This window comes from Marmota flaviventris, chromosome 11, assembly GCF_047511675.1.
Source record: "Marmota flaviventris isolate mMarFla1 chromosome 11, mMarFla1.hap1, whole genome shotgun sequence".
In the NCBI taxonomy this organism is placed as follows: Eukaryota; Metazoa; Chordata; class Mammalia; order Rodentia; family Sciuridae; genus Marmota; species Marmota flaviventris.
Window position 1 is genome coordinate 29,065,820 of NC_092508.1, and position 27,317 is coordinate 29,093,136.

General features: G+C 38.7%; 1 protein-coding gene across 1 annotated transcript in view; it reads right to left on the reverse strand.

The window, feature by feature from the left end:
- Nucleotides 1-27,317, reverse strand: part of Adam23 (ADAM metallopeptidase domain 23) — a 164,187-nt gene that overhangs the window by 120,098 nt on the left and 16,772 nt on the right. Inside the window, exon 3 of the mRNA XM_027941896.2 lies at nucleotides 11,261-11,337. Within this exon, the coding sequence (XP_027797697.1) occupies nucleotides 11,261-11,337 (77 nt within the window). The remainder of the gene's footprint in view (nucleotides 1-11,260; nucleotides 11,338-27,317) is intronic.

Genomic DNA, 27,317 nt, shown 5'->3' on the forward strand with positions numbered 1-27,317 from the left:
TTAGTCTTCAAAAACCAAGAAGTACTCTGAAGAATGAACCAAGTTCGGGATTTATTTGCCTACATTCTGCATGGGAGTGAACATCTATAAAGGATCTCCTTTTATCCATCAGTCAAGAAATAGTCTCTTAGCCGGGCACAGCAAGGCACACCTGTAATACCAGTAGTACAAGAAACTGAGTCAGGAGGATCACAAGTTCAAAGCCAGCATCAGCAAAAGCAAGGTGCTAAGCAACTCAGTGAGACCCTGTCTCAAAATAAAATGCAAAATAGGGCTGAGGATGTGGCTCAGTGGTTAAGTGCACCTGAGTTCAATCCCCAGAATACACATACACAAAAAATAAATAATCTATTGATGCTCTAGGTCATCTTTTATATCCTATACTACACAAAACAGTTAAATGTGATCCCACTAAAAATTAGGTCCTTTTGATTCTACCAGAAATTCTTACTGGCCAATTTTTTTCTCCTGGGTGCTAATGACTATAGTCTGGCTCTTCTCTTCTGGGCATTCACAATCTTCTCATCTCCTGGAACCTAGAAAATCTAAATCTAGCTCCTGTGGCCCTCCTGATTTCCCCAGTCTGATGTTTGATCTTTCTGAGTCCATTTACCCATAATTATTATTGCCAATAGGAAGAAGGTGTAAGAAAGCGTCTTCTTAGAGACAGAGGGTGACATCCCTGCACTTCACCACCAGAGAGCTACAGTAGAGCTTGTCCATCTGTGGAAATCATGAATCACCATATAAATACCAATGGTCTTACTTTAATGCCCTTGTTATTATTATGCTTAATTGTGAAAGTCATTCTCAAACCATTTCTGGAAGAAAGGAGGGATACACATCTTAAATAGAACTAGAGCATACTAAAGATTAAACAATATTTATCTTACTTTAAAATTTTTCAAGAGTTTCTGGACCTGTTCTACCAACTCAAAGATGAGTTATCAAGAGCAAATGATAATGATAATATCAAAGTATTCAATATAGGTTTAGCTTTTCAATCCAAAATGCCGAGGTAAGACCTGATAGTTATTCACCTGATCAGAGACTATGTGGCAAAAATAAGAGCTACCTGGCACTCTATACTCAAAATGCTCATAATTAAGCAGGAAAAGATATCTGCAGGAAAGAAAACCCCAGAGCAATTCATTTCTACCAGCAGTGGAAAGTTCAGAATAACTACCATACGTCGTATGGCACAGTGGGAATCAATCTTTACAGTGACTCTGGAGCTGTTTGGCTCTTAAGATTCCTTATTATGGCAGAAACTTTTTTTAAAACTACCAAAATAGTTCCAACCTTCCTAAAGTATCTAAATGCAAGAGAACACACTCTCTCAAAGCAGCACTAGGAAATGACAGTAGGGTGATCCGCTAAGAGAGACAAACAGATTTACCCATTAAAGAGCAGCACGTAACGATGAATGAATGTCTCACTGAAGTGGACTAGAATGATGGGCTTGTTTGCTGAAGGTGCCATAACAAAGCTCCATGACTAGTGGCTTCAACCACAGAAATGTATTTTCTCACCTCCTGAGAAGTCTGCCATCAATCAAGCGTCAGCTGGGCTGGTTTCATGCTGAGGCCCTCTCCTCAGCTTCCAGATGGGCACCTTCTCACTATGTCTTCACATGACCTCTTCTCTGTGCACATATCCAAATGTCCTCTTCCTGGTGTCTAAGGACACCAGTCATTGAATTTTGGTCTACACTAAAGACTTCATTTTACCTTAAAGACCTCTTTAAAGACCTCATCCCAAACACAGTTACCTTTTAAGATACTGTGGTTTAAGATTTTAGCATATTAATCTGGGGGGGAGGCGTGGGAGATACAGTTCAGCCTATAACAGTAGTCCACCTTAAAGATTTCTGCATTTTCTTCATATTATTAAAAACTGACCAAAATTATTTCATTTTTCCTCAGTTAACAGGAACAGATGTGCATCAGTAGAATGATATCCCGCTCACCTACTAAACTGATAATCCAAAGCTGTGACCACAACAGCTATGGTGAAGGAGGCTCCAGGCAGACAGCCCTGCTGGAGGCCTAGCATGTGACTGACATTTGGTTTATAAGAAGAAACATGGAGAACAACTTTTTTAATGAGCAAATTACTGCATGGAATTTTTTCTGAAAATCAGCATTTTCTAGATGTTCATCTTAAATCAATACCTCTTATTCCTAAATCTTTTTCTATATCCAGAACTACCTTACTGGTTGTATCACATCAAGATTTTTATCCTACCTTTATTTCTTACTTGATTCTTCATTTAGGGTATCCCTGACCATGCAGAGACACTGAGATCACCACGATCATCTGAACCCAGCCCCCGCCATGCCTGGGCACTGACCCTCATCACTGTGTACCTCAAACACCATGCTGAGGGAAAAGAAATGTCACTGTGAATCAGTGTGATGATCTTTGCATGGGAGAAGGCCAGCATTGAGGCTGGTGCACTCATGTAACTGGGAATATGACATCCAATCTTCTTTCTTGAGATGCCTGCTGGTCCAGGACAACTTTTAGCATTTCCCCCTCTGGTCCAATATAAGTTTTTTTCCTCTTAGCCTTTGGTTCTTACCAAAGTAAATACCTTACTCTCCGAATTTCAGGCCCACTCCCCAGTTATAGGTTACAGCCACTTGCTCTTGAATTTGTACATAGTTCTCCCTGAACACTGTGAAAGTCAATGTACAAGAGAGGCTGATAAGAACCCCCACTTTCTCTCACTGGAGCAACGTTATCATGGGAACACACTGCTGTCTTTTTAACATAGGAGGTTTTACACTTGGGGCACTCTGAGAATTCTTCCTTCTCTGACCTGGCAGAAGTCAGAGGTGCAGGGATTTATTTCACTTCCTTCTCTGACCAAGCAGAGATCAGAGGACTTATTTCACTTCAAATAAATAGGAGAGCATGCTGGGGACCTGGACAGTTATCTCAGAGCCAATCAGATGGCCTGGAGATTTAAATAATGAAATATTCATTAACCACCTCTTGCCATGTTTTTAAATTTTTAACGAATGTCTGGCAAGCTGCTGTGGGACAACAGAAGTAAAAATGTTATCACAAATATTTTCAACTCAATGAAAAAAAAATGGCATCTGGAAAAAAAAAATGCTCACTCCCTTGGATGCACATCAACCAAGGGCCTGCCAAATCATCTCCAATGTTTTCTTCAGTTTGCATTCAAGAAGGAAAAGATCACATGGTATACCCACCCCCACCTCATTTACTAAAGTCAGAAGAAAAAAATATATATTGACTGAAACCAAAGAGAAAACCAGCAGGCCTTTATATAAGATTTGTGCTTTACTCACTAGATGATAAACTTTACACATCCAACAACTGTTCTTCGATGCTCAGTTCCCCAATACCAAGTCCAGTGACTATCTTGCTGTGGTAATAATAATGAATTATAAATACAAATATTGAACACACTCTTCCAATTAAGAACCATGCAAAAGTACTCACACATCATTGCATTTAATCCTTACGACAATCTACAATTAAGAAGGAAAGTAAAGCTTAAAAAGTTAAAAATATGCCCATATCGTGGGTATTATTATACAACATGGAGGAACCTTGAAAACATTATGCTACGTAACAGAGACCAGTCACAAAAGGCCATACATAGTATGGGTTCATTTATATGAAATGTCCAGAATAGGCAAATCTGTAGAGAAGGAGACAAATTAGAGGTTGCTAGAGGCTTGGGAGAAGGGAATGGAGTGGTTTCTACTAGGTGCAGGCATTCTTTGGGGGTGAAGAAAATGATCTAGAATTATACTACAATGATAATTGCACAATTCTATAAATATACTTTAAAGGTGTAAATTTTCTGGCATGGGTGCCAGTGATGGTGATGGTGGTAGAAAAGGAGGAGGAGGAGGAAAAAAAGATTGGAAGAAGTTTGGAAATTTGCCCAAAATCATATAGCTAAGTAAATGGCAGACCTCAGATTCAAACCCAGCTCTGTTAGACTCCAGAACCTGTGCCCTCAAACACTGTGTAGCTCTTATTTGGTTTCCCCCCCAAAAAAAAAAAACTGTTGAAGACATCAGCAAATATAATAGTAGGCAACAGAGACTTAGCAGACCATCTAAGACCTAAGAGCAGACCTCTAAGGACTGAGGAACATTAAAAATTGTTCATCCGATGTCCATTAGAAGGGGGCGCTATAGTGCATGCCTGTATTCCCAGCAGCTCAGAAAGCTGAGGCTGGAGGATCATAAATTCAGCCATAGCAATTTAGCAACGCCCTAAGCAACTTAGTGAGACTATGTTTCTAAATAAAATATTTTAAAAAGGGCTGGGGATGTGGCATAATGATTAAGCATCCATAGGTTCAATCCCTGGTACCAAAAAAAGAAAAAAAAAAGTCAATGAGATGTGGTCAACATTTAGGAAGGTATCATTGGCAAAATTTTATCTAAAATCCTCTGTAACTAGAAACAATGGTTGTTCTAGACAAAAAAAAAAATTTAAAAGAGAGTATCCTGAGAGCAATGTATCTAAAAGTCTCCTAAGGCCACAACCAGAACTTTCTGGGCTAACTGAAATGTAGACCTAACCACTCCACTTCCAAGCCTTCCATGGATTCCCACCCAAACCACCCAAACCCCTCACCATGGACCACAGTCCTATGTGACCTGGCTATGTGGCCTCTTCTCTGAGCTTATCTTGTCTCCCATCATTCCCCACTATCCCCCCTACACTCGAGTCACAGCAGCCTCCATCCCTCTTGAACATTCCATGTCGCCCTCATGCTGTGGAACCTTCCCTTGGTATCACAGGTGACTCCTCTTTAACAATCATGCCTCAGTTCAAGGTTCCTCCTCAGATCAGCCTGCTGCTTCCTCACCATCACATTGGGCATCCCCACGGCTCCATCACACAGTCCTGTTACATTTTCTTCCACATACTTTTTATGTACCAGGTCAGTGTCTGCTTCCTGCCCCAGAATGAACCTCTCATGTTGGGAGGCAGGGATCTCATTTGTCTTAGTCCCAGCAACATTAGCACCTACCAGAATCACAGGCATGTAGCAGATGCTCACTCAACATTTGCTGAACAAATGAATAAAACAGCACCACCATGAGAGGCCTCAGCAAGCCAAAGCCTCCCTGTGCAATCTGTGAGAGCAGGGGCTCAGAGAAGCTCTCCCAACTGAAACTCCCTGCAGGGCAGGCCTCGTGAGCTGGCCTTCCAGTCCTGGTGAGGTCACTCACCATCCACATTCTGCATCCACCGCCTGGATTAGTTGGTAGTGACATCTTTATGCTCTCATTCCTTCCTTCACACACCGAGCCAGGTACTTACCACAAGACTTTTCCCTTTTTCCTCCTCTGATAATTTAAAACTGCTGCATGCAATGTGGCAACCATCACCCTCTGCTAGAAAGGAGATCTCTTTCCTCAGAAGCTCTTTTGGTTCCTCCATTTCTGCTTTCAACATTTTTTTAAATTTTCAAGTTTATTCTGATACGTATCTGATTTTTATATTATTCTCAGCCACTAAAGGTCATTAAAATTAGAACCCCCACCCCAACACATCTCATGCTCTAAACAGTTCCCCTGCTCCAGGTCATACCCGTTTTGTACTCATGCTGCACTCAGAAGGCTCAGGACTCTGCAGAGAGGAGATCCTGGCCTCCCTCCCACTGCACTGACTCATCCCTTCAGAAACCTCCATTTTCTCCCAGTCCGCAAGCCTCTTGCAGACCTCAGCTCTTCCTTACCCAGGCTAGAGCCTGATGCTTAACCACCCAAGTTATTCTGCAGTGAGTATGCAAAGAGCTCTGCCTCCACTTTTCTTCCTCTGCTGCCTCACCGACCGAATCTCTCCACTGTGCTCTTCCTTTTCCATTCAAAATACCGCAGTGATGGAGCCCAGAGATTACAAATCAGAAGAAAAACTAAATTTAACCAACATCATCAGGAAGACACCCACAAGGACTAAACACCTGATATGTGATCTTTAATGAAAGGTGCTCATAAATTCTTTAACTTGACCTTGTTGAGCTTCCTTGCCCGTTTACCTCAGCTGTTAAACTTTGATCATTTTCCTCAAGCCCCAACCACCCTCTGTGCCATCATGAGCCTGCGGCAGACAATGCTGTCTCCAAGATCTTCAGAGTTCCATCTCCTTCCCTCCTCTGCAAACCCTCTCCCCCTGCACACACCCTAACACCTCCGTTCCAGTCCAGAAGAGCTGCCTCTCCTGGTTAGAGCTGCACTCTGCCCTTGCTTCTCACCTCACTCCCTCAGTCTCCACCTAATCCTGCTCTGTAGATCACCTCCTCTCTCTTCTGCGTCTTCCACATCTCACGCTTACCACCCCATCTCTCAGTTGATCAGCTTGTTCCTCTGTCACTAAAAAGCACTGCCTTAATTCCAATGTCTTCCAGCTCTTTTCTTCTCCCCCAAACTTCCTCAATGGATACTTACTGTCTCCACATCACCTCTCCTCAGTCACTCCCAGCCCACTATACCCTAACCCTGCCTTCCACCCTCTGGGAGCTTCCCTGAAACTGCTGCCTCTAGACCATAAGTGACAACTTGATTGGAAAATGCAAAGGGCAATTTTTGCTCCTTAACTTCTAGATTATTCTGCTGCATGTGATGCTGTAAACCACACCTTTCTGTTTTGAAACTGTCAGTTTAATCACTCTCCTGATTCTCCACCGACTTCTCCAATCGCTCGTTCTCAGTCTCCTTCACGAGCTCTTCTTCCTCTCCCTACCACTAAACAGTCTCCAGCTTATGTTCTTATTCCACCTCCCCTTCCTGGGCCACCTCATCTACACCCATTTTTATCATTAATATCTATATGGAAGTGACTCCCAAGTCTACTCTCTCTAGCCTCCACCTCTCCCCTAAGGTTTTCTCCAACTACTCCCTAAATATGAGCCCATGTGTGTCCCAAAGCCCCTCAACTCTGTTGTCTATTCTGACTTCCCTTCCCTTCACCACTTAACCTGTTTATTCCCTGGAGCTGCACATGGCAGCTGGTCCACCTTCTGCCCAGCTGTCCAGTCAAGGCTCCTCTATTGGTTTTACTCTTTTACCTGCTTTGTCATCCAAGTTGAGGCAATTTTAATACTTTTTATCAACTGAAGATTTATTGAAAATCCTCCTTTCTCCCTGCCTGAGAATAAGACCTTTGTTTGCTCCCCTTGATTTCTTCATAGCCCAAGGGATAACAGCCAAGCACTTGAGTTTGATTTTCCATGCATTGGGTTGTCCCTATAAAAGGGACTTTTATTAAAAGCACTGACTCTACACAGACTTGCAGATGTCCAGGGTGTTAACTAAAAGCAAAATTAAAAGGTTGGCATCTCTTCTTTCATTTCATATCTGTCTCTTTCATTATCTTAAATTTTGTTTCAGATTCCTGCTCAGCTCTGTGTGTAGGCATGCTAATCATTTAAGTAGTGTTCATCTAAAGCTGGTAATTTACCCCTTTAAAGCTGAAGACACCAACTAAGGGCAGGGCACAGTGGTACAAGCTTGTAATCCTAGAGACTCGGGGTGAGGCAGGAGAATCACAAATCTGAGGCCTCGGAAACTCAGCAAGACCCAGGCTCAAAATCAAAAAGGGATAGGGATGTGACTCAGTGGTAGGGTTCCCCTGGGGTTAGTACACACACACACACATACACACACACACACACACATACACACACACACAGAGTGTTATGGGCTGATTTGAAAGTTAAGTCAGGCTGACTCCATTCTGCTCAGACATCTCACCCTGCGCAGAATTGCTCCACCCTTTCCTCACAGGTCCACTTGCATAGAAGTTGACCCCCACTTGCACCCTGACCACAAAAATTATGGAGCTGTTTTGAGTAGATACGAGAAATATGAATTCTAAGAATGTTCTGTTAGTTGGTACTTTCCACTTCTATGACTTATGTACTTGCTTCACCCTCCCGCTCCTTTCTGGTTTTTGGTTCTTAAAGCTTGATTCTCCACCTGCACCCTTTGTCTTGGACAGCAGAACTGTTTACTTTCTGCTTCCTTGGCCCTGACCAGAATAAATCCTCTGTCTTTTCTTCAAAAAGACCCGGAGTTTTATTTGAAATTTTAGAATCAAGCCTTAACAAGAGTAACTAAGATATTTTCCAAATTTGTTTCTTTTTTAAATATTTCTAGTCATAGATAGACATAATACTTTTATTTATTTATTTATTTCTATGTGGTGCTGAGGATCGAACCCATACACTCGCACATGCTAGGCAAGCACTCTACCACTGAGTGACAACCCCAGCCTTACTTTCCAGACTTGTAGGGACATCATAATCAACACAGCCAAAAGCCAATTTTTACAACATCCTGTCTCCAAACCTGAAGGAACTAATGTCATCTTGATTTCTTGACCTGTCCTTTTCTCTGAGTCATTCTCTCCTTTAGTCCCCTTGGAGACCAGCAACATTAGGTCTGATCAGTGAACATCCTGGTTCTGCTTCTCTATATAATGGGGGAACTCATAAAAGTACCCTGAGGACAGGGCTGAGCAGGCTTGATTCCCCTTGTCTTCCTGGTAAAACCATACTGAATAAATTCTTTTCCTTCCTTTCTCCAATCCTTTTTCCATTTGGTTTCAGGTAGGTGGCCAGATTTGATTTGCAGAGACTTCCTGAAGAAAGGCTCCCCTCTAGCCCAGGATTCCAGGAACATCCCAGACTTACTTCTCCTGAATCATCTTTTTCTGCCTCAGCCTTGTAATTTACAAGGAAGCTCAACAAACATCTGAAGCTCCCTCAACCTGCCACATTTCCACATGGCCCTGCCTCCTTAGCAAACACGGCCTCACATGCCTAGACCACATTTCTCCTTTTATTCCTTCTCCTTCCTATTCTCCAACACTTCCCTTCCTGACTATCACTTGTCCTCCAAGATGTGGCTCAAACATCACCTTTTCCAAGATGCCTTTTGACATTTCTCCAGCCCAAGAAGCTGCCTCTCCTTGATGTGTCCATTAACTGCTAGGCAGGAACTTTCAGGGACAAACACAGGTATTTGCAGTAAAAGGAGCTGCTGCCCTTTCAAATGACTGCTAACATCCTTTCAAGTTGTTTATTTGTTGTTGTTGTTGTTGTTTGTTTCAGATAAGGTCCTTCAAAGAAAACCACAAGAAATGGTTTGAACCAGGCAAAATTGCTAAGTCACTCTTCTAAGTGACCTACAATGAACTTTGCTCATTATAATCTTATTATCATGTTAAAATGTCCACCCCAGAGGCATTCCCATCCACCATTTTTGAATGTGCAATGTAGCAAGAAGTGTGATCTTGAACTGAGCATGCTCAGGAATATGCCCACCTCTATTTGGGATAAGTCTTTCCTATACAAATATGCAGGAGTCTTCCCATGTTCAGAGACATGCTGCTTTGGGAGTCATCTTCAGCATGCTCCTTACTTGCTATGAGTAATAAGACTTTCTTCACTCTTCTGTCTCCTGATTATGCTAGTTGGCTTTGCACTCGCCAAAGAGGGGAACCCTTTGTGTTAAGTTATACTATCATAACATTCCATGTTAACCTCCAGCAAGACACATTTCATACTCTTCTAAAAGAATATTCATCTGCTGGGTATGGTGGCACACTCCTGTAGTCCCAGCAGCTTGGGAGGCTGAGGTAGGAGGATTGCAAGTTCAAAGCCAGCCTCAGCAAAAGCAAGGTTCTAAGCAACTCAGTGAGACCCTGTCTCTAAATAAAATACAAGATAGAGCTGGGAATGTGACTAAGTAGTCTAGTGCCCCTGAGTTCAATCCCCAATACAAAAAAAAATTAAATTAAATTTAAAAAATAAAAATATATTCATCTATAAAACTTCCCCTACTCCAAATTCCTCAATGCAAGTACTATTCATAATAGATGTTCAATGTAATTATTTTGCATTTTAAATATTAGTGATAAATAATTTCTGGTATGTTCCCAGGATTCTTAAGTACACTGTACATCCCATATGACCCTTTCTCAGTCATCCACTATTTGTTTGGGAGGCTCTGCTATGGTCATAATACTTTAATATTCAAAATACAGCACTGGTGGTTGCTGTCATCATGCTAATTCTAGAATGATGGTATGCACTGCAGTAAGCATTAAAAGAATAGAGGACCCAAACAAACTAAAATTAGCCATACCTTGCTACTCAACATAGTCTGATTTGGCAAGACAAATCTCTTCAGCAGTCACAGTGCTGATACAGCGTGGTGAAATGGAACTCAACCAAAGAAGAAAACCTGCAATATCTCTAACACAGGAAATTCTAAATTCTGCTGATTCATTCTGACTTCAAGCTGCAATAATGCTTGAGTAAGGAGCACCCAAGCTGACTCTGCATTTTTTTTTTTTTTTCTGCAGAGCTCACAGAACTTGGCACACAAGAAATTTAATAGTTGTTCTTTATAGTCCTTTGTAATTCCTCAGATATTGGCTACAGTCACCTACATTATAGTGTCCAATAACATTAAGTGATCTTTTTTCCTGCAAAAAATGCAGTCCCGGTCAAAATACTGATGAGAACTGAAAATACTGATTAAAGTTTCTGAAGAAAATTACACAGAAAATCCCTTTCACAAAGAAAGACTCAGCACTAGCTCTATTGGAGCTCTTCAGCCTGGTTAAGATGACATCTCTTATTTACTTTTGTACAAAAACATCTGTACAACTGGTTCCAGATTAGGAAACTGCATTTAAATATCAATATAAACACTTGCACGGAGACAATTGGGTAAATTTTCAACAGCACCAAATTTCTAAGAATTTATTTTAGAGCAAATTATGAAGCAAAGAGCCTTCTCAAAATAGGGACTTGCAAGTCATTACTTACTTTGTTCTTCCTACAGTCATGTGCATTGAATTATAAAAGGTAAAATGAAAGAAATCTCTAGACTGAAGTCTAATTATACTTCAATCAGTAATTTATCATACTTCTTATATATAGTGATGATTCAAGTTAACATTTAATTAAATAGCGTTACTTCAAATATTTATTCTCTTCAAAATCATAATATGTAAGTGCTGTATTTGAGATATTTAATATGTTAAATGTCTTTTCTTTTAGGAAAAGGATTTAAAGACAATTCACTGTTCAGACTTTTGTATTTTTCTTTAAGTGCTCTATGACATATAATCTGGTAGAAAACATCAGTGCTTCAATGGTAACAGACATTATTTTTACTAAACCAGTGTCTTAGAGATGGAGTTTTATGGTACCTGCTTTAGAGGATTATGACTGTATACTTACTTGTTCAGTGTGAGGTCAAGAATGAATTTGGAGCCAAAGGCTTCAATCTGGAAGCTTGCCTGGGCCAGATGGACGGCCTGCAGAAGCAAAAAGACAAAAGAACCTTAACTTACTTTCCTGTCTCTAAGATTGATTATTTTCATACCAAGAATGTTATTAAACAGGACCAACTTTTTTTATATATCAATTCATTTCTTTAAAAGACTAGGTGTGTTGTCATGGCTTTGCTGGAAAGATATAGATATCTGAGCAGCAAAGAACTAATAAAAGATAACCAGTCCTTTAAAATGAACCCTTTGAGATAAAAATCAAGAACATATTCTGCAAGACTTCCAAAGTGACTATGATGAAATATGCAAAAGTCTAACTAATTTAAAGCTTGATTTCAGCCTGTTTTGCGCACAAAGCTAACTACACCTTTCTGCAAACCTAAGTGAAAAATCCTATCATCACTTTGATCTTCAGTGGGAATTGGAATTTTCTCTGGAACTTTCTCTAAATGATGTATTGGCAGAATATGACAGTAAAATGGGACTGCGCAGTCTTCTAACTTCAGAAAGCACTTAGAGCTTGCCCCTCTGGGAACACTCAGAGTCCATGTCCCCCTTTAAAAGTCACACATTTACAAATACTGTCATTATGATGCCTTAATTCAAAAATACAAAGATAATTTCATTTCAAATCATATTTATGAGGTGTTAAAGATTAGTGTAGCTCAAAGAAGCATCGTGAATAATATACATTAAAAAAATCAATTAAGTGTTATCAAGGATTTCAAGATGAAACTTACCTTCACCGTCCTATCAGAAAGAGAAAAAAAAAAGGACAAGGATAAATGCAACATTTATACCCCCTCCCTTGACTCACAAATGTCCTTTTTCTCTGCATTCCAGATGCATCTGTGAAGCGCTCAGTACATGGAAACAGGATACCAGTGTAACACACTAGGCACACCCTTTCTGGTACTTTATATGCCCACCTTCTCCCATTACCTCTCCACTCCTCTTTGCCCTTGACTCCATTTTTATTATTAAAACTCCCCCCCCCATCCTCCAGAGAAGTCCAGTTGGATTATTCCCCGTGATACCTCCTTCACACACTAGGAATAAACTCTTGGTCCTCAGAGCCTCAGGATCACTTAATTTGTTCTTCCCTCTGTCTGGTGGAATGAGTGCTACCCTCCATCCTTCCCTGGACAGTGAGCTCCTCACACATATCACAGGAGTCTTGCAAACAGATATAGATCAATGACCCTCCTCCATAATATCCAAGCTTCCAATAATTCCCCAATTATTTATTGTCAAGACTGCTTTATCATGCCAAACCCATAAAACACCATGAATAAACCATGACTTCTACTTCCAGTCAAGCACAACTGTCGATTAAATAGTCACTCAATAAGATCAATAAACAAAAGTTTCAAAGGAAATTAACGAATATTAAATTTTAAATACAAAAGAATGAGAGATTCCTGAATGTTTAACACCATAGGATGTCAAGTCAAACTCCAAATCACCACATGAAACAAGGCCACAGACTTCTCTTGGGTTCCAGCATCCAAACTACTGCATGAAAAAGAAACATCTATCATATCAAAAGTGGGCTCTGTCATCTGCAAATAAACCTTTATTTGGCTAATACAAATATCTTTTCATGCATTTATTTTGCATCTTGAAGTAAATATTTTTGCATGAAAATATTTACCTGGATGAATACTTTGTAGGGAAGATTTTTCAGCTCTGGATTCCAAAAGTCAAAAAAAAAAAAAAGTATGTAAAAGTTTCTGAGAATAAGATAGGTCCTTGAGCTGGGGTTGTGGCTCAGCAGTAGAGTGCTCACCTAGTATGTGAAAGGCCCTGGGTTCGATCCTTAGCACCACATACAAATAAATAAGTAAAATAAAGGTATTGTGTTCAACTACAACTAAAAAATAAATATTTTTTTAAAAAGATAGGTCCTCAAGCATGTTTTCGTCTAAGAACACTACATAGCTGAGGAAAAGTTCATCAATGCAACCTTTCTTAAAGGAGCTGATAAATACACCTCCTGGAGCTTCTTTATAAACAGTAAGAACTGTCAGTGACCCAGTAAAAGCCTCCTTTTGTAGCAAGTAAGCAACAAGACAAGTACAAATACCAACATCACCCTAATGCAAAATAAGGTAGCCCGTGGTAACCACAGTACCCCCATTTTATACAATTGTTAGGACTTACAGTTTGATTAATTGCTGAAACACATTTATGTCAAATCAAGATGACACATTTCAGTTTGACAGAATTTCATAAAGGAGTTAGCAAATAATACTGAGCTTTTCTTTTGCTTTTTCATTCACTCATTCTACACTTTTTACACAAGTTTCATCTTATGTAAAAAGATGGCTGGGACACAGCCCTGGACCTCAAAAAAACAGCGACGTCCAGGGAAGAAGCCTCAGCATCTAACAGGCCACAGCAACCAAGACTGAGCATATCCAGGGGCAGAGGGGTACAGGACGGCTATTTGAACAAAACTGCAAAGGATGAGTAAGAATCCACATGTCAGGGGAAGAGAAGGCATTCAGGGCGCAGCAGAAAATATTTACTAAACTCGAGTGAAAACGTGAGTGTGGGGAAAAAAAAAAACTTTTTTGATTAAAAAAAAAAAAGAATGTGGCATGTAGGAAAATAGCCTTCAGAGAAAATGACAATGACTCTGAAAAGGTGGACTGCAGACTGGAGAGCTTTGTGTAACGTGCTCAATGACAGGAATGAGGTCAAATATGTACATGGAGCCAGAGAGTGAGCTATGTCCATTCCCCCCACTCACTCAACATGTCTGCAACATTTTATCTTCATCATCACCACCATCAACAACATGATCAAACGTGAACAGAACTAAACAATTCACCACATCAGCCACAACATACGGGTTTCTCCACAGAGGGGTGGGGTGGAATCTCATGTTATGAACTTTCATCAGTAAAAGTGTTTGATCATTTTAATTTATTTTAATTCTATGAGGCTGCACTTTTTTCTTTAAGATAATTTCAGATTTCCTCATGCATGTATCTTTCCTATGTATCAAGTGCAAACTGTATATACATTTAATAGAGTTACATTCTTTTTAAGTAATTTCAACACATTATTTATATGTTACTTTCTGTGCACTGCTTTTCCTTCCTCTGCTTTACATTGTGCAATTGTGTGCAGAGTACAGATTCTTCTCCACACCAAAACAGATATCTGAAAAGTGCTATTTTTCCCTATCAATCTGTCATTTGTGCCCTGTCCTCGACACAAAATAGCTTTTAACTTCTGGACTCCATGTTATTCCATTGCAAGTTATCACATTTTCTTTAACAAAATAATATACAGTTTTGTTAAATATCCATTTTAAATATGTTCTAGAACCAGGTAAGTGAGCCCTCGTTATTATTTTTTTAGTAAATTAAAAAAAATTAATAATAAGATTAGCACACCTCTTCCTAACAGTAGGAAATTGAAAGAATGGCTGAGATGAGGTTTTGACAGGACAGCCATATCACTTTGGGTTGATTTAATATAGTGTTATCACTGCCTAACTGACAAGCATTACTGAAAATACAAAGACTACCTACAGTCTTATTCTTCTTTTACAAAGATGGAACTATATGGTGAGGTTTAAAAATGTGTTCAGCAATACAAAATCAGATTACAGGAATACTTCAGAGAAGGGTTCATGAACCACACATGAGGTCATAGTTATTCTCTCCTTCAGAATATCTGTTAAACAGCCTTGTTTTTATAAGAACATCCACTATTATAGCACTGGGGAAGAACACAAGGTTTTATAACCAAAAAGCATAATTTCACAAGAAGAATGAGCACATCACTGGGCTCAGAATTACCACCCTGAAGAACTGGGAACAGCTGTTGCCTCAGCACATTGGTATTTTTCTTTTGACTCAGAATCTGGCCCAGGGAAATTACAGGAGTTCTATAAACAAAAACAACTAAACTCAATTATATACACAAACCTCCTTCACTGAAGAACAATTCACACATCTTCACAGTATGCTTCCTTTTTCTGTTTCTTTGTTCCTAGTAAATGGCACCTAATGGTATCATGTTAAATAACTGAGAAAACCGTTAGCTTCTTCAGCTAAGCCTTGTTTTGCACCTGATTATCAAGCACTGCTGGGACAGTAAGTAGCTGTATATGCTCGATTTTGGGTAAAGAACACTGGATAAGCTGAAGAAATGTGGCTGTTTTCTAGAACAGTTAATATGTACATTAAAACAAGAGAAAAATAACCATCTCATTATAGAAGTAAAAAGCAGGCAATTGAGAGTTTGCGAGTTTCATGTAACTATACTTCAGGGGACTCTCTGCCACTTAGCAAGAAACTGTAAGTTCTCTAGCATGTACCTATAACTGGAACCGAAAATGGGAAATGGAAAGCCTCCACTTTCCCAAAATTCAGACAATATTTCCAGACTGAATTTCATAATTCAGGAGAAATTGAGCCACTTGACAAAGTGGGTGTCTATGCTGTCAATCACCACATGCCTACCTTTAGCATGTTCTATATCATACACAGTTTGGGAAGCAGAAGAGAATTTGGAAGTAGCTTTCCAGCTTGTCAATGGATAGATGTCTTCTAATTAGGGAGACATCCGTTCAAGTGATGAAGGAAATATGTCCAGAGTAGCAAATCAATAAGGTAGGAAAATGTTTTCCAAATGAAAGTAAGAGGCCCTGAAGGGCATTGAGCAGGTCCCAGCAAACGCCAGTGAAATGATTGAAGCTCTGCTCTTTAAACGGGGCTGTGGATCTAAGCTTCCAAGAAGGAGGGCGCCAGAGAGAGCAAAATGTGGTCATTAGAGTTAGTCAATCTTTCTTCTCGTTTGAAAGAACCATAGGGAAAGTAAAGCAGCTAAAAGCTGATTATTAATGGAAATGCAGTAATCTTTTTCTTGTTTTTATTTTTTATGTCCCTCACCACTATGATAATTTTTCTCATCCTAAGCTTATTAAAATATTGAATATGTACGCCGTGCATGTATGCAGCAGGTTTGTACCTTTTCAAGAGGCGCTTTCTCTTCCTTTACCTTGTTGCATACGGCTTTCTTTTACACTTACAGTGTTTAAATAGACCCTTCAAGAGTTTCTATTTCATATTCTTCAAATATAGTGGGGAAAGTTTGCAGAATCTCAAACATCATCTTCTTTTGAGATTCAGGACATTTTCTGATGTTTCAGAGAAGACAGATTTGGAAATTCACCGACAGGTAAGAAGAGTTACGGGTAGGGGGAGAGGAAGCCAGGAAGCTGAGACTAGACTAGTAGCCTGCCTTGCTGTAATGAGCTGAGCTGCTGGAGTCAGAGGGCGCTTCCCAGGAAGCCTTTGGACAACTTGGCTGCTCTGTATGATTTCCTTTTACATAATAACAGGAGGCACAGAATCCAATAAACGCCAATAATTAAATACCAATAAACTATTGAGTGTAAATTGACACAAGTTGGAGAACAACAAGTCAGTTTAGATCACAGGGTTTTTCTGCAGATGCTTAGTCAGGCTATCCTGACACTGCAGAAGCAAACATCCACCTTGTAGATCTTTTTCCTATACAATGCAAAACCCAAATATAGTTTTAAAGCCCAAAAGAAAATGTCAACAGACCATTTTTAATTGCAGTCTGGTTCTCATCTCTTATTAGAAGTTAGTACATTGGGGAATGTGCAGATGCGTGTTATAATAAAAATAATAACACCTTGTTTTCTCCCATTTTAATCATCTCCAGGCATTATCGTGTCTAACTAGGACAATATACCATGTAGGTGATACGCTGAGCTTTTGACTACCCTATTATAGAAGAAAAATAATCTTTAAAGGCACAGAAAGGTTAAGTGATGTTTTTGTCCAAGGACATACATCAGACCTATGCAGTGTTAGCTTCAGCTCAGTGAGAAGTGCCAAGTTTATGCCAGAAGTCCTTAAACCTCCAAGCCTCAATGTTTCCTAATCATTAAAATATAAATAACAATAGCTTACCACCAGGATGTCTGTGAGGATTAAATTATACAATAATGTAGCAGAAAGTTTCTGAAAAGGTTGGCCACATCAAAAGAGCTCAATAATTCAGAAGAGATACCAAAGTAGAAGGAGAAAGGGAGAAAAAAAAATTGCATCAACATTTTGGAAAAGAGATCAGTCAGCCCCACCTTAAAACTCTCTTCCAGTCTAGCTGGCCACCTTCTAGCAAATTCCAATATGCATTTATATTCTGCAGAATTTGCAAATGTTATATTTTTAATTACTAATTACCATTATATATTGTACTTTGACCTTGTTCAAGTTGTCGTGTCTCTAAAGCAATATGAATCATTTTCCTGAGAAGAGAAACAGCTGCAAACGTTACATGAAGGCAGTTTTGCAAATTAAGGTAATTTGCTCAACATTCTTGCCAAGATGCATTTAAATAGGTAGCTCGTGGAAGAGAATATCATCATGTTTTTTTTTTCTAGCATGTTCCAATTCACAGTATTACTGGTTAAGACATTAACGAATTTCCATTGAATACCTACCATGTGTGAAACACTGTAGCAGATGTGAAGATATAGCAGAATTAGGATTCATATCAAAAAGTTTATAATCTTATTGGGGAAATAAAATGAGAAAGCACAAAGAGTGAAAATACAATAAGCCAATTAAAAAATAATATTATGATTTTGTAAAAATGTCACACGTAATTTAAGCATGGTTAATTATGAAATTTGGAGTATGGACGACAGGCACATTTGAATTTGAAGAGGGAGAATTCTGGGAGCTGGAGAGAGCTGACAAGTTTACAGGGAAGTTATCCTCAGTATTCAACAAATAGAATTCAGATAACTCTAAGATTTAATAGGATAAAATTACCCAGTCTTCCTAAGTGTTTGCTAATAAATAAGTGTACCAGAAACATACTTTTGGAGTAAAACACAGGATGCCTTCCATTCTGGAGTGTTAAAATGCAATTTAGATAATGGTGAGAATTCAACATGACAGTTGATCATAAAAATACAGCATTTGATGAGATCAATAAATGGTGTGAACATATATACACAGTCCAAAAAATGCTCATGTATTCTGTTAGCAAATGTCTCATTTAGCCTTAAGCTAGGAAGCTGAAGCCATGTCCTTTGGAGGACAGTACAAAAAGAAGACCAAAAGATCAGCAAAGCACACTCAGCTCACAGGCCAGAGACTGGCACCTCCTTATAAAGGAAGCGGGTCACTGATTCTGTTGTCTGTGAAACCTAGCCAGGAAGGATTAAACTTCGTCTCTGAAAAAAACCTAGCCAATATTCAATTACTGAATCTGACGATACGGAGAAAGGAAAGCATAGGTTTATGGATTTGCAAAACTTCTGATCAATCATCTACCAGAGCTCTTTTCTAAATTAATCAATTTTTTAAAGCGATTTCAGTTTTTATCTTCCCCTGCCCTTTTCTTACCCACCATCAGTTTGAGATGCTCTTAAAGTTGATACAGGCAAAAGATGAACACTGAAAAGGAAAAAAAGATGACAGGCCTGGATACTCCAGTTAATAAATTGTGGGTTTGCTATACGAAAATTTTCTTTTCAAATTTTTTAAATGTTAAAGAAGAGAAGCTATATTTCATATAATAGGAGAAGGAAGCCAAACCGAGAATTTCCTTAGTGATTACTTAGCAACCCGAGTGGACCCTGTAATGATATACTTTCACTGTCATCTTCAGACATTCACATTAAATGTCTTCTATGCATTTACCTTTGGTAATTAATCTTTTTCTGGATATTAAACTGACAATACCAGCTAATGAGAGAGAATGAATCACCAGCCTTCAGACCACTTGCAATGGGAAAATGAGTAAAGCATTACAAGTATCACTACAGCTGTATTCTTTAGCTTTCATATATTTTCTGAAAGACGAGTAAGAATACAACTATGACAACAGTTGCCATGGAAGCAGTTCCTTTCTGCCGCCTTCCTGAATAGTAACATTTAATTTGATGCATTAATCTAGTAGCTAAGGTGTGATTCATTTTGTTCTTTCTCCTCATCAATTCCTACATCGCCGCACCACACCGCTCCGAGGAGGGCTTCTCTCTCTGCTAATAATTCTGTCATAAAGCAAGAACATATTCTGTCTTTCTAGACAGAATTATTGAACACCCACTAAGTAATTTCAATAAAAGAATAGAACAGGGTATGGAAAGCAAAAACCAGCAAGCTCCATGATTAATGTCTGTGACTCATTACCCGACAGCTTTTTAAATTTGCTTATATAATGTTAATACTATCCTTACAGGGGAAAAAAAATAAAGCCCCCTGAAGCCAGAGCTCCATGAGGAGTCCTGGGCTGTTGCCCTGTCCTTGGCATTCTGGCTACGGCAACCCAGTGGACTTATGTCAATTCAAATCTCTCTCCAGGGCCAAATAAGGTTCTTTAACTTGCATGTTACGTCCACAGAAGGATTAGTTAAGAATGAATGAGTCTGAGATACAAAGTGAGAATTATGGTCCAGTAATTACACAGTTCACTTGTGCATTGTTATATTTAGCAAACCATAAATGATATAGAACAGATTCAAGTATTAATTTTCAGTTCTCCCTTACTAAGAAACTATTCAAAACATATATCTAAGGGAGGCTGAACAGACCTGCCCCAGCGAGACCTCTCTTCTCTTGAAATACCTTGATTCTACTGATCCTCAGTAGTGGATCTCATATAATTCTTGTCCAGGGATTTTTATTGGGATAGCTAAACCAGAGCAGTTATTTCTATTTGCAGGACTTTTTCTGGCTCTGATGATGAGATTGCTCCAAGTTCACACCGAAGAGACAGCTGTGTGACAACGGTATTTCAAAGAGGTATGCTTTCCTTGCCTACCCTCTTCAAGATCCATGTCACAAGTCATGTATTCCTGGGGTACAGCCTCCTTTTGTCTACAGTGATCCACTCTATGGACTAGAGAGAGGTCAGTTTTTCTGATCCTCAGCGGCTTCTGGCTCTGTCCTTTGCTCTGAATCTTGACCATATCTATGATATTTGATGGGTTGCATTCTGCCCCATTGGATGGAAAGAGGAACCTTAAAATTGGGGGTCATGCCAAAGACCGATTTCTCCATTTTCAAATATGCAGGTGCCATTGGACTTCCCTAAGCAATGCCCTTAAGGCTTGTTCCTGACATGAGGCTCAAATCTGTCCTGTTTCACAATTTTATTCAAAACAAATACCATGTGTGACACACATATTTTACCCAAAGCTAGGTGTGGAAAAAGCAATACCCAAGCACCTTCATGTTCTCTAACATGGAACTTCCATAAAGTTCTGCAAAATGTCAACCACTTACCCTGTGTTCACCCAATTTTTAAAACTAATTTGTAGAATATTGGACATTATATAAAATGTTTTACCTGTTTTTAATAAGCAAATATTGGCTCTCACAACATCTATGTAATGTTTCAGGTTTGTTATCAAATGAGAACCTAAGCAATAATATAATTTTTTTTATTTTCTGAGAACCTATTTCTGTATTTTGCAAGTTATCTTGACTACTTTTAATATTTCAAATTTGTCATGCTTTTTGACATACATTATCATATATTTCATTTTAGGAATTTTGGAAGGTATACACTTACTGATTTTAATTTACTATCTGTATCTCCTCTCTGCAGCCTGATCTTATGTCACAGAGATTAAGGCATACATCTGACATCCTACTAAATAATGTAGGTTCATCAAAGTCTCTTATTAGTTTAGCAATTAAGTCTGTATTGTGAAACTAGAAACAAAAAAATCTCCACAGCATTGTACAAATCTCTCTACTTCTCACACCTGTCCCTTGAGCTGCTACTTAAGTCAGCAAACGAAAGAAATACTATTCTTTAAATCACAGTGCTCCAAAATATTTCAATAGTGCCAACGAATAAGAAACAAATAATTTCACAATTTTATATTATTTCAATTAAAGTTATTTCAGGTGATTTTTTTAATTATCTGAAATAAGCAGAGAACTATATCAGGGAAGGATTTAGTCATGATTAGAGAGGACAGGATGTTATTAATATTTGATAAATAGTCCAAAATAAAAACTACTTAGAGAACATGAATTTTTCCAAAAAATGGAAAGACTATATAAATTTAATGCTTTTATCTTGGCCAAAAGAGAAAAAAATACTATTTAAATGAGACTGCTAGCAAACTTTTCTTTCTATCCTCTATGCCAGCGAACACTAAATTACCCAGTTTCCCACAAAATAAAAATTATAGAATCTGGAAGAATGTTCTAGTACTTACATCAAGGCAGCAAAAGACTACATCTGCTGGCTTGGTATGTAAATAGTTGTAACATAGGAAATAGTGACAGAAAGATAACAGTTCTCCTAACTTACAGGTTTAGCTTTCTATTGTGAGGTTTCTATTGACAGCACTATTGACATTTCAGGTTGGATGCTTCTTTGATGGGAGAGGGGGGATATCAGTGAACTGTGCTATTTGATAGTATCCCTATCCTTTACCCATAATATGCCAGTAGCATATCACCCCCAGCTGTGACAACCCAAAATATCTCCAGACATCACCAAATGTCTTTGGGGCCAACATTGCTCCCTGTTGAGAAGCCCCCTCTCTATATATATACACAGAAGCTATATGAATTTGGGTTCCTCTAGATGCATTGCCTTTACACAAAATTTGTTCAACTTTGTGTTCAAAGTTCATTTGCAGCCATCACCCTTGAAACAAAACAGCAGGAAGCAACTGATGCAAATAGAAAAGGGGAGTATGGTTCTTTCACCAGTGAAATGTAATCCACCTGAAAAGAATCAGATTTTTTTAAAAAAAATGTATACCCACAGAGATTCCCCCAAATTAAACTCCAAGTTTAAATCTGTCAAGTTTTATCCTTCAAAAAACAATGAAGAAATAAATTATGCAGTTCAAAAATTTAATCTTTTTAAAGGATGCTTAATGCTGCTTTCTTCCTTCCCAAAGTGGCAGCTTCTTATTATCTTTTGAAATGTCATTTGGTGACTCAAAAGAAAACAACTGTAATTTAAACAGCAAGAAATAAGAGGGAATAAGTCAGTACGTGGCCTCTGTTTGGAAGCTACGAAGTTGCCTTTCCACGATTCATGTAACATCTTTACTCCGTGGGTGAAACTACCAGGTCTGTAAGTGCCATTTGCCTGCTGATGGCTCCCACATTTCCATCTCATCCCCACCTGTCCCTGACACAAGACCAAGTCACAGAGATGATCAACCATCCTCCAAAGCAGAACAGGTTCAGTTTCCTCTAGGCCTTCTTCCAAGCTTTCTTCCTCAACCTGTCCATGTTGAAAAATGATAACGCTGTTCCCCAGGAAAAGGTCTGCCAGTTATTCTTCACCCCAGGTTAGTTTCCTATTGCTACTCTATCAAATTCCCGTACGTGTTATGGCTACAAACAACATAAATTGTTATCTCACAGTTCCAGAGGTCAAAAATCCAAAAGCAGAATCTAGAATCTAACGTGAAGATGTTGGCAGGGCTGGTTCCACTGAGATGCTGTGGGGAAGGACCTGTTTCCTTGTGTTCCCCAGGTTCCGCAGGCTGCTGTCCTCCTGGGCTCAGGCCCCCCACCCCCATGCCCCGCAGCATACATCCTCTTCCATCATCACATCTCCTTCTCTGACTCTGACTTTCATAAGGGCCCTTATGATGATACCCTTGTTCCATCCAGATAACCCAGAATAAGCTCCTCATACCAAGTTCCTTAACTCAATGACATCCTCCAAGTAGCATGAGAAGTAGCATGTACACAGGTTCTAGGGATTCAAATGTGGACATCTTTGAAGAAGGGGAGCATTCTTCTGCCTACCACAGTTTCTCTCCTTTTCTAGTCCACTCTCCAAATCACCAGCAATCTGGAAGCTCTACCTTTAAAATATATCCCAAATCGACCTACTTATCTGCAATTCCTCTGTTACCACTCCAGTACACGTCCACACCAGACAACTGTAAGCCCCTCCTCCCTGGTCTCCCTGCAACAATATTTGCTGCATCTTTTGTAGGATTTCCAAAAGGATCTTTTTTAAGGTATTAAACAAATACTGTTTTTTCCTCCCTTAAAAACCATCAGTGGCTTCTAGATGCAACCAGAACAAACAGGCCCTTCATTCTCCAGCCCCTTCTTACCTTTAAAAAATAATGAAGCAGGAAATATGCAATTATTTTTCCTTCTGCAAAATGTCTCTGAGTCCCTCACCATGAACTTGCAGAGGTCTAGTAGGCTAAGTAGTTCTTGGCAAACCTGTCTCTGCATCCCTCACCATGAACTTGCAGAGGCCTTGTAGGCTAAGTAGTTCTTGGCAAACCATCATAGAGGGGTAGCGTGTTCTGGCTGCTCTTCCTGGATTTCCAAGCTCACCTCTCTCCCCAGAGGCAGAAGGCAGCAACTTACCACAATTCTAACCCTAAGTCCCACCTCTCCAAGTCCATGTTAACCATAGAATGCCTGCTAAGCCCACAGAAAATTCAAAATGTGCAAGAAGGAAATATCAGGAGGTCAGGGAAGAAAGGAAGGAGCTTGCCATGATGTGATAAATTCACTTTTCATAGCAGTAGACCGAAGATAATATCTTAGGTTGATGGGTATCTAAAAATAGGGCAGGGATAAATTATTTAGCATGGTAAGAACTAAAAACAGAAATCTAACAGTCTTTGAGGAGTGCTGTTCATTTTATAACTTAATGAACTCTGAATTCTTGGACCATGTAGGTAAATATATCAGAGTAACCACTAATTTTACACAACATATTTACACCAATTTACATCAATTTTAAATGGAAGAGTGCACGTTTGTGCAAATGGGTCACCAGTGTTTCCTCTGCTGTAATGTTGCTTCAGTGGTTTGCCAACACTGCTATTTAGAATTTCCTCATCAGAAACTGTCTTGCCAAGGACTTGCTGGTGGCAAATCGGGGGCATATGAGTTTCTATTCAAAACTCTTCCTGAGCCTTCCTCTGTTTTTGCTTTTCAAAAACTCTTTTCTCCTCAAATAACCTCACCCCCCACCCTGAGCCTCTTTTCATTTTCAAATAGTAAAGTACTCACACTCTTCATCCAACACACCCACATCCCAGGGGGCAGCTACTTCACAAACCAGCTATCTCTGCAATAATGAAGGACTCCTAACTCCAGCCAGTACCCATATTTCTTCATCTCTGATGATCACCCAATCACCTCTTATTGGAGGATAATTCACTGAATTTTAGGATCCCCAGGGGTTCTAGGGAATAAACTCACCCATGTTAAAATGACCTTAGACATAATAATATAAATCACTGGGCCACATTCAGCCCTACAAACTCAAAATCTTTTCAACTATCTCCCCAGATGGTTCCAACACACAGTAAAGTTTGAAATCTTCAAATCTAATTCAATCTCTTTATTTTCTTTAAATGAGGAAATTTAAATCCAAAGAGGTTAAATAGCTTTCCCCAAATTGGCTATCTAATACAGAGCCTATTAATTATTCTACTCCTAGTCCAGTCTCCCTTTTAAAGGAATCTATGAGGTAAAACACACCAAAAAAAAAAAAAAAATAGAAGAAAACTAGCTCAATGAAATAAAGCCTATCTATCAGAAAGCTACAGCTAACATCATACAGAACAGTGAAAGACTAGAAGCTTTTCCTCTAAGATAAAAGAGAAAATAAAAATGCTTGCTTTGCCATTTTTAGTCAACATAGTGGTGGAAGTCCTAACCAGAACAATTAGGCAAGGAAAGAAAAGCATCCAATTTGGAAAGAAAGACATAAAATTATCATTGTTCACTGATGACATGATCTTAAATGCAAAAGACCTAAAGTCTCCACACACACACACACACACACACACACACCTAGAACTAATAGGGGAAATCAACAAGAATTGCAAGATAACAAAATCAACACTCAAAACTAAGCTTCACTTCTATACACAACAACGAACAATCCGAAAAGGAAATTAAGAATTCCATTTACAATAAAAAAGAATAAAACACTTAGAAATAAACGTAGTCAAGGAGGAAAAAGACTTATGTACTAAAAACTACAAAACACTGAAAGAAATATAAAAAGACACAAATAAATGGAAAGGTATCAGGTGTTCATGGATAAGATCCACCATTGTTAAAATGCCAACACCACATTCAAAGCAACCGGCAAATTCAGTGCAGTTCCTTCCCAAATTCCAGTGGCATTTCCTTTCCAGATTGTTTGTTGTTGTGTATAGAAGTTAAGCTTATTTTTGAGTGTTGATTTTGTTATCTTGCAATTCTTGTTGATTTTACTGATTAGCTCTAGGTGTGTGTGTGTGTGTGTGTGTGTGTGTCTGTTTTGCAGAAATAGAAAATTTTAAATTTATCCTATAATTCAAATGGAATCCCCAGGGACTCCAATAACCAAACCAGAATCAAAAGAAAAAAGAAAAAGAAAAAGAAAGAACAGGGGCTAGGAGTATAGCTCAGTGGCAGAGCATGTGCTTAGCATGTGTGAAACCCTGCGTTCAATTCCCAGCACACACAGACACACACAAAAAAAAAACAGAAAAAGAACAAAAGTAGAGGTCCCACCTTCCTGTTTGAAAACATATTACAAAGTGTGATAATCTAAATAGTGTGGTATTGACATAAAGAAAGACATGTAGACCAATGGAATAACAGTCAAATTATCTTAAAACAAAACACACTAGCCCTGACAGATGAAAAGAGCCACAAATAATTTATCACAATGATGGATCAGGAACATGCTAAGTTATTATGCATACAGTGTGACAATTAATGACAGACTTTAATTCTCTCCTTTAGAGGCCCCTTCCATGAACATACAGAACCAAAATTTACTTTGCCCACATGTCAAAACCAAATTCAATATCTTTTTAGACACTGTAATGGGTTGCAGTTGTTCATTCTGTTGAAGATTAAGCTGAATTTCTGCCCTTTAGTAAAAACTCATCTAGAAAAAAAATTGATCTTCAACATATAGCCAAGACTACTCAAAGTAGTCTTGGCTATATGTTGAAGTCAAGTAGCCAAGACTACTCAAAGGAGAAAGGAAAGTCTTTTCAACAAATGGGATTGGGAAAACTGGATAGCTACATACAATAAATAAATAAATAAAGTTGGACCTCTACCTTACACCAAGTACAAAAATTAACTCAAAATGAATCAAAGACTTAAACATGAGACCTAAAATGACAAAACTCTTGGGAAAACCTCCAGGAGATAGGCCCTAGCAGTGATTTCTTAAGTAGGACACCAAAAACATAAGAAACAAAAGAAAAAAATAAATAAATCAGACATCACAAAAAAAAAAAAAAAAAACTTTTGTGTAACAAAGGAAATCATCAACAAAATGGGAAATCAACCCACAGAATGGGAGAAAATGTCTGTAAGTTACATCTGATAAGGCAATGATACTCAGAATATATAAAGAAATCCTTCAATCAACAACCAAAAAAAATGGGCAAAGGATAGAACATACATTTCTCCTAAGAAAATATGCATATTACCAACACACACATGAAAAGATGTTCAACCACACTAATAATTAGAGTAGTGCATCCAAAATCACAATGAGACACCATTCCACACTCACTAGGATGGTCAATACAAGAAATAGAAAATAGCAAGTATTGGTGAGGATGCAGAACACTTGGGCATTACTGGTGGAAATGTAAAATGGTCCCACTGCCGTGGGAAATTATATGGTAATTCTGTGATTACTCTAAAATTAAAAATAGAAGTATATATAATCCATCATTCTGCTTCTGGGTACACATTGAAAGGAATCAAGAGCAGAAATTCAAACAGGTATTTGTATACCCATGTTCACAGCAGCATGATTCACACTAGGCAAAAGGCCAAAGCAACTCAAGTGTCAATCAATGAACAAATGGATAAGCAAAATGTGGTACAAACATACAATGGTATATTAGTCAGCCTTGAAAAGGAAAGAAATTCAATACATGTTAGAACATGAGAACCTTGACATTATGATAAATGAAAAAAATTAGTCACAAAAGTACAAATATTTTATGATTC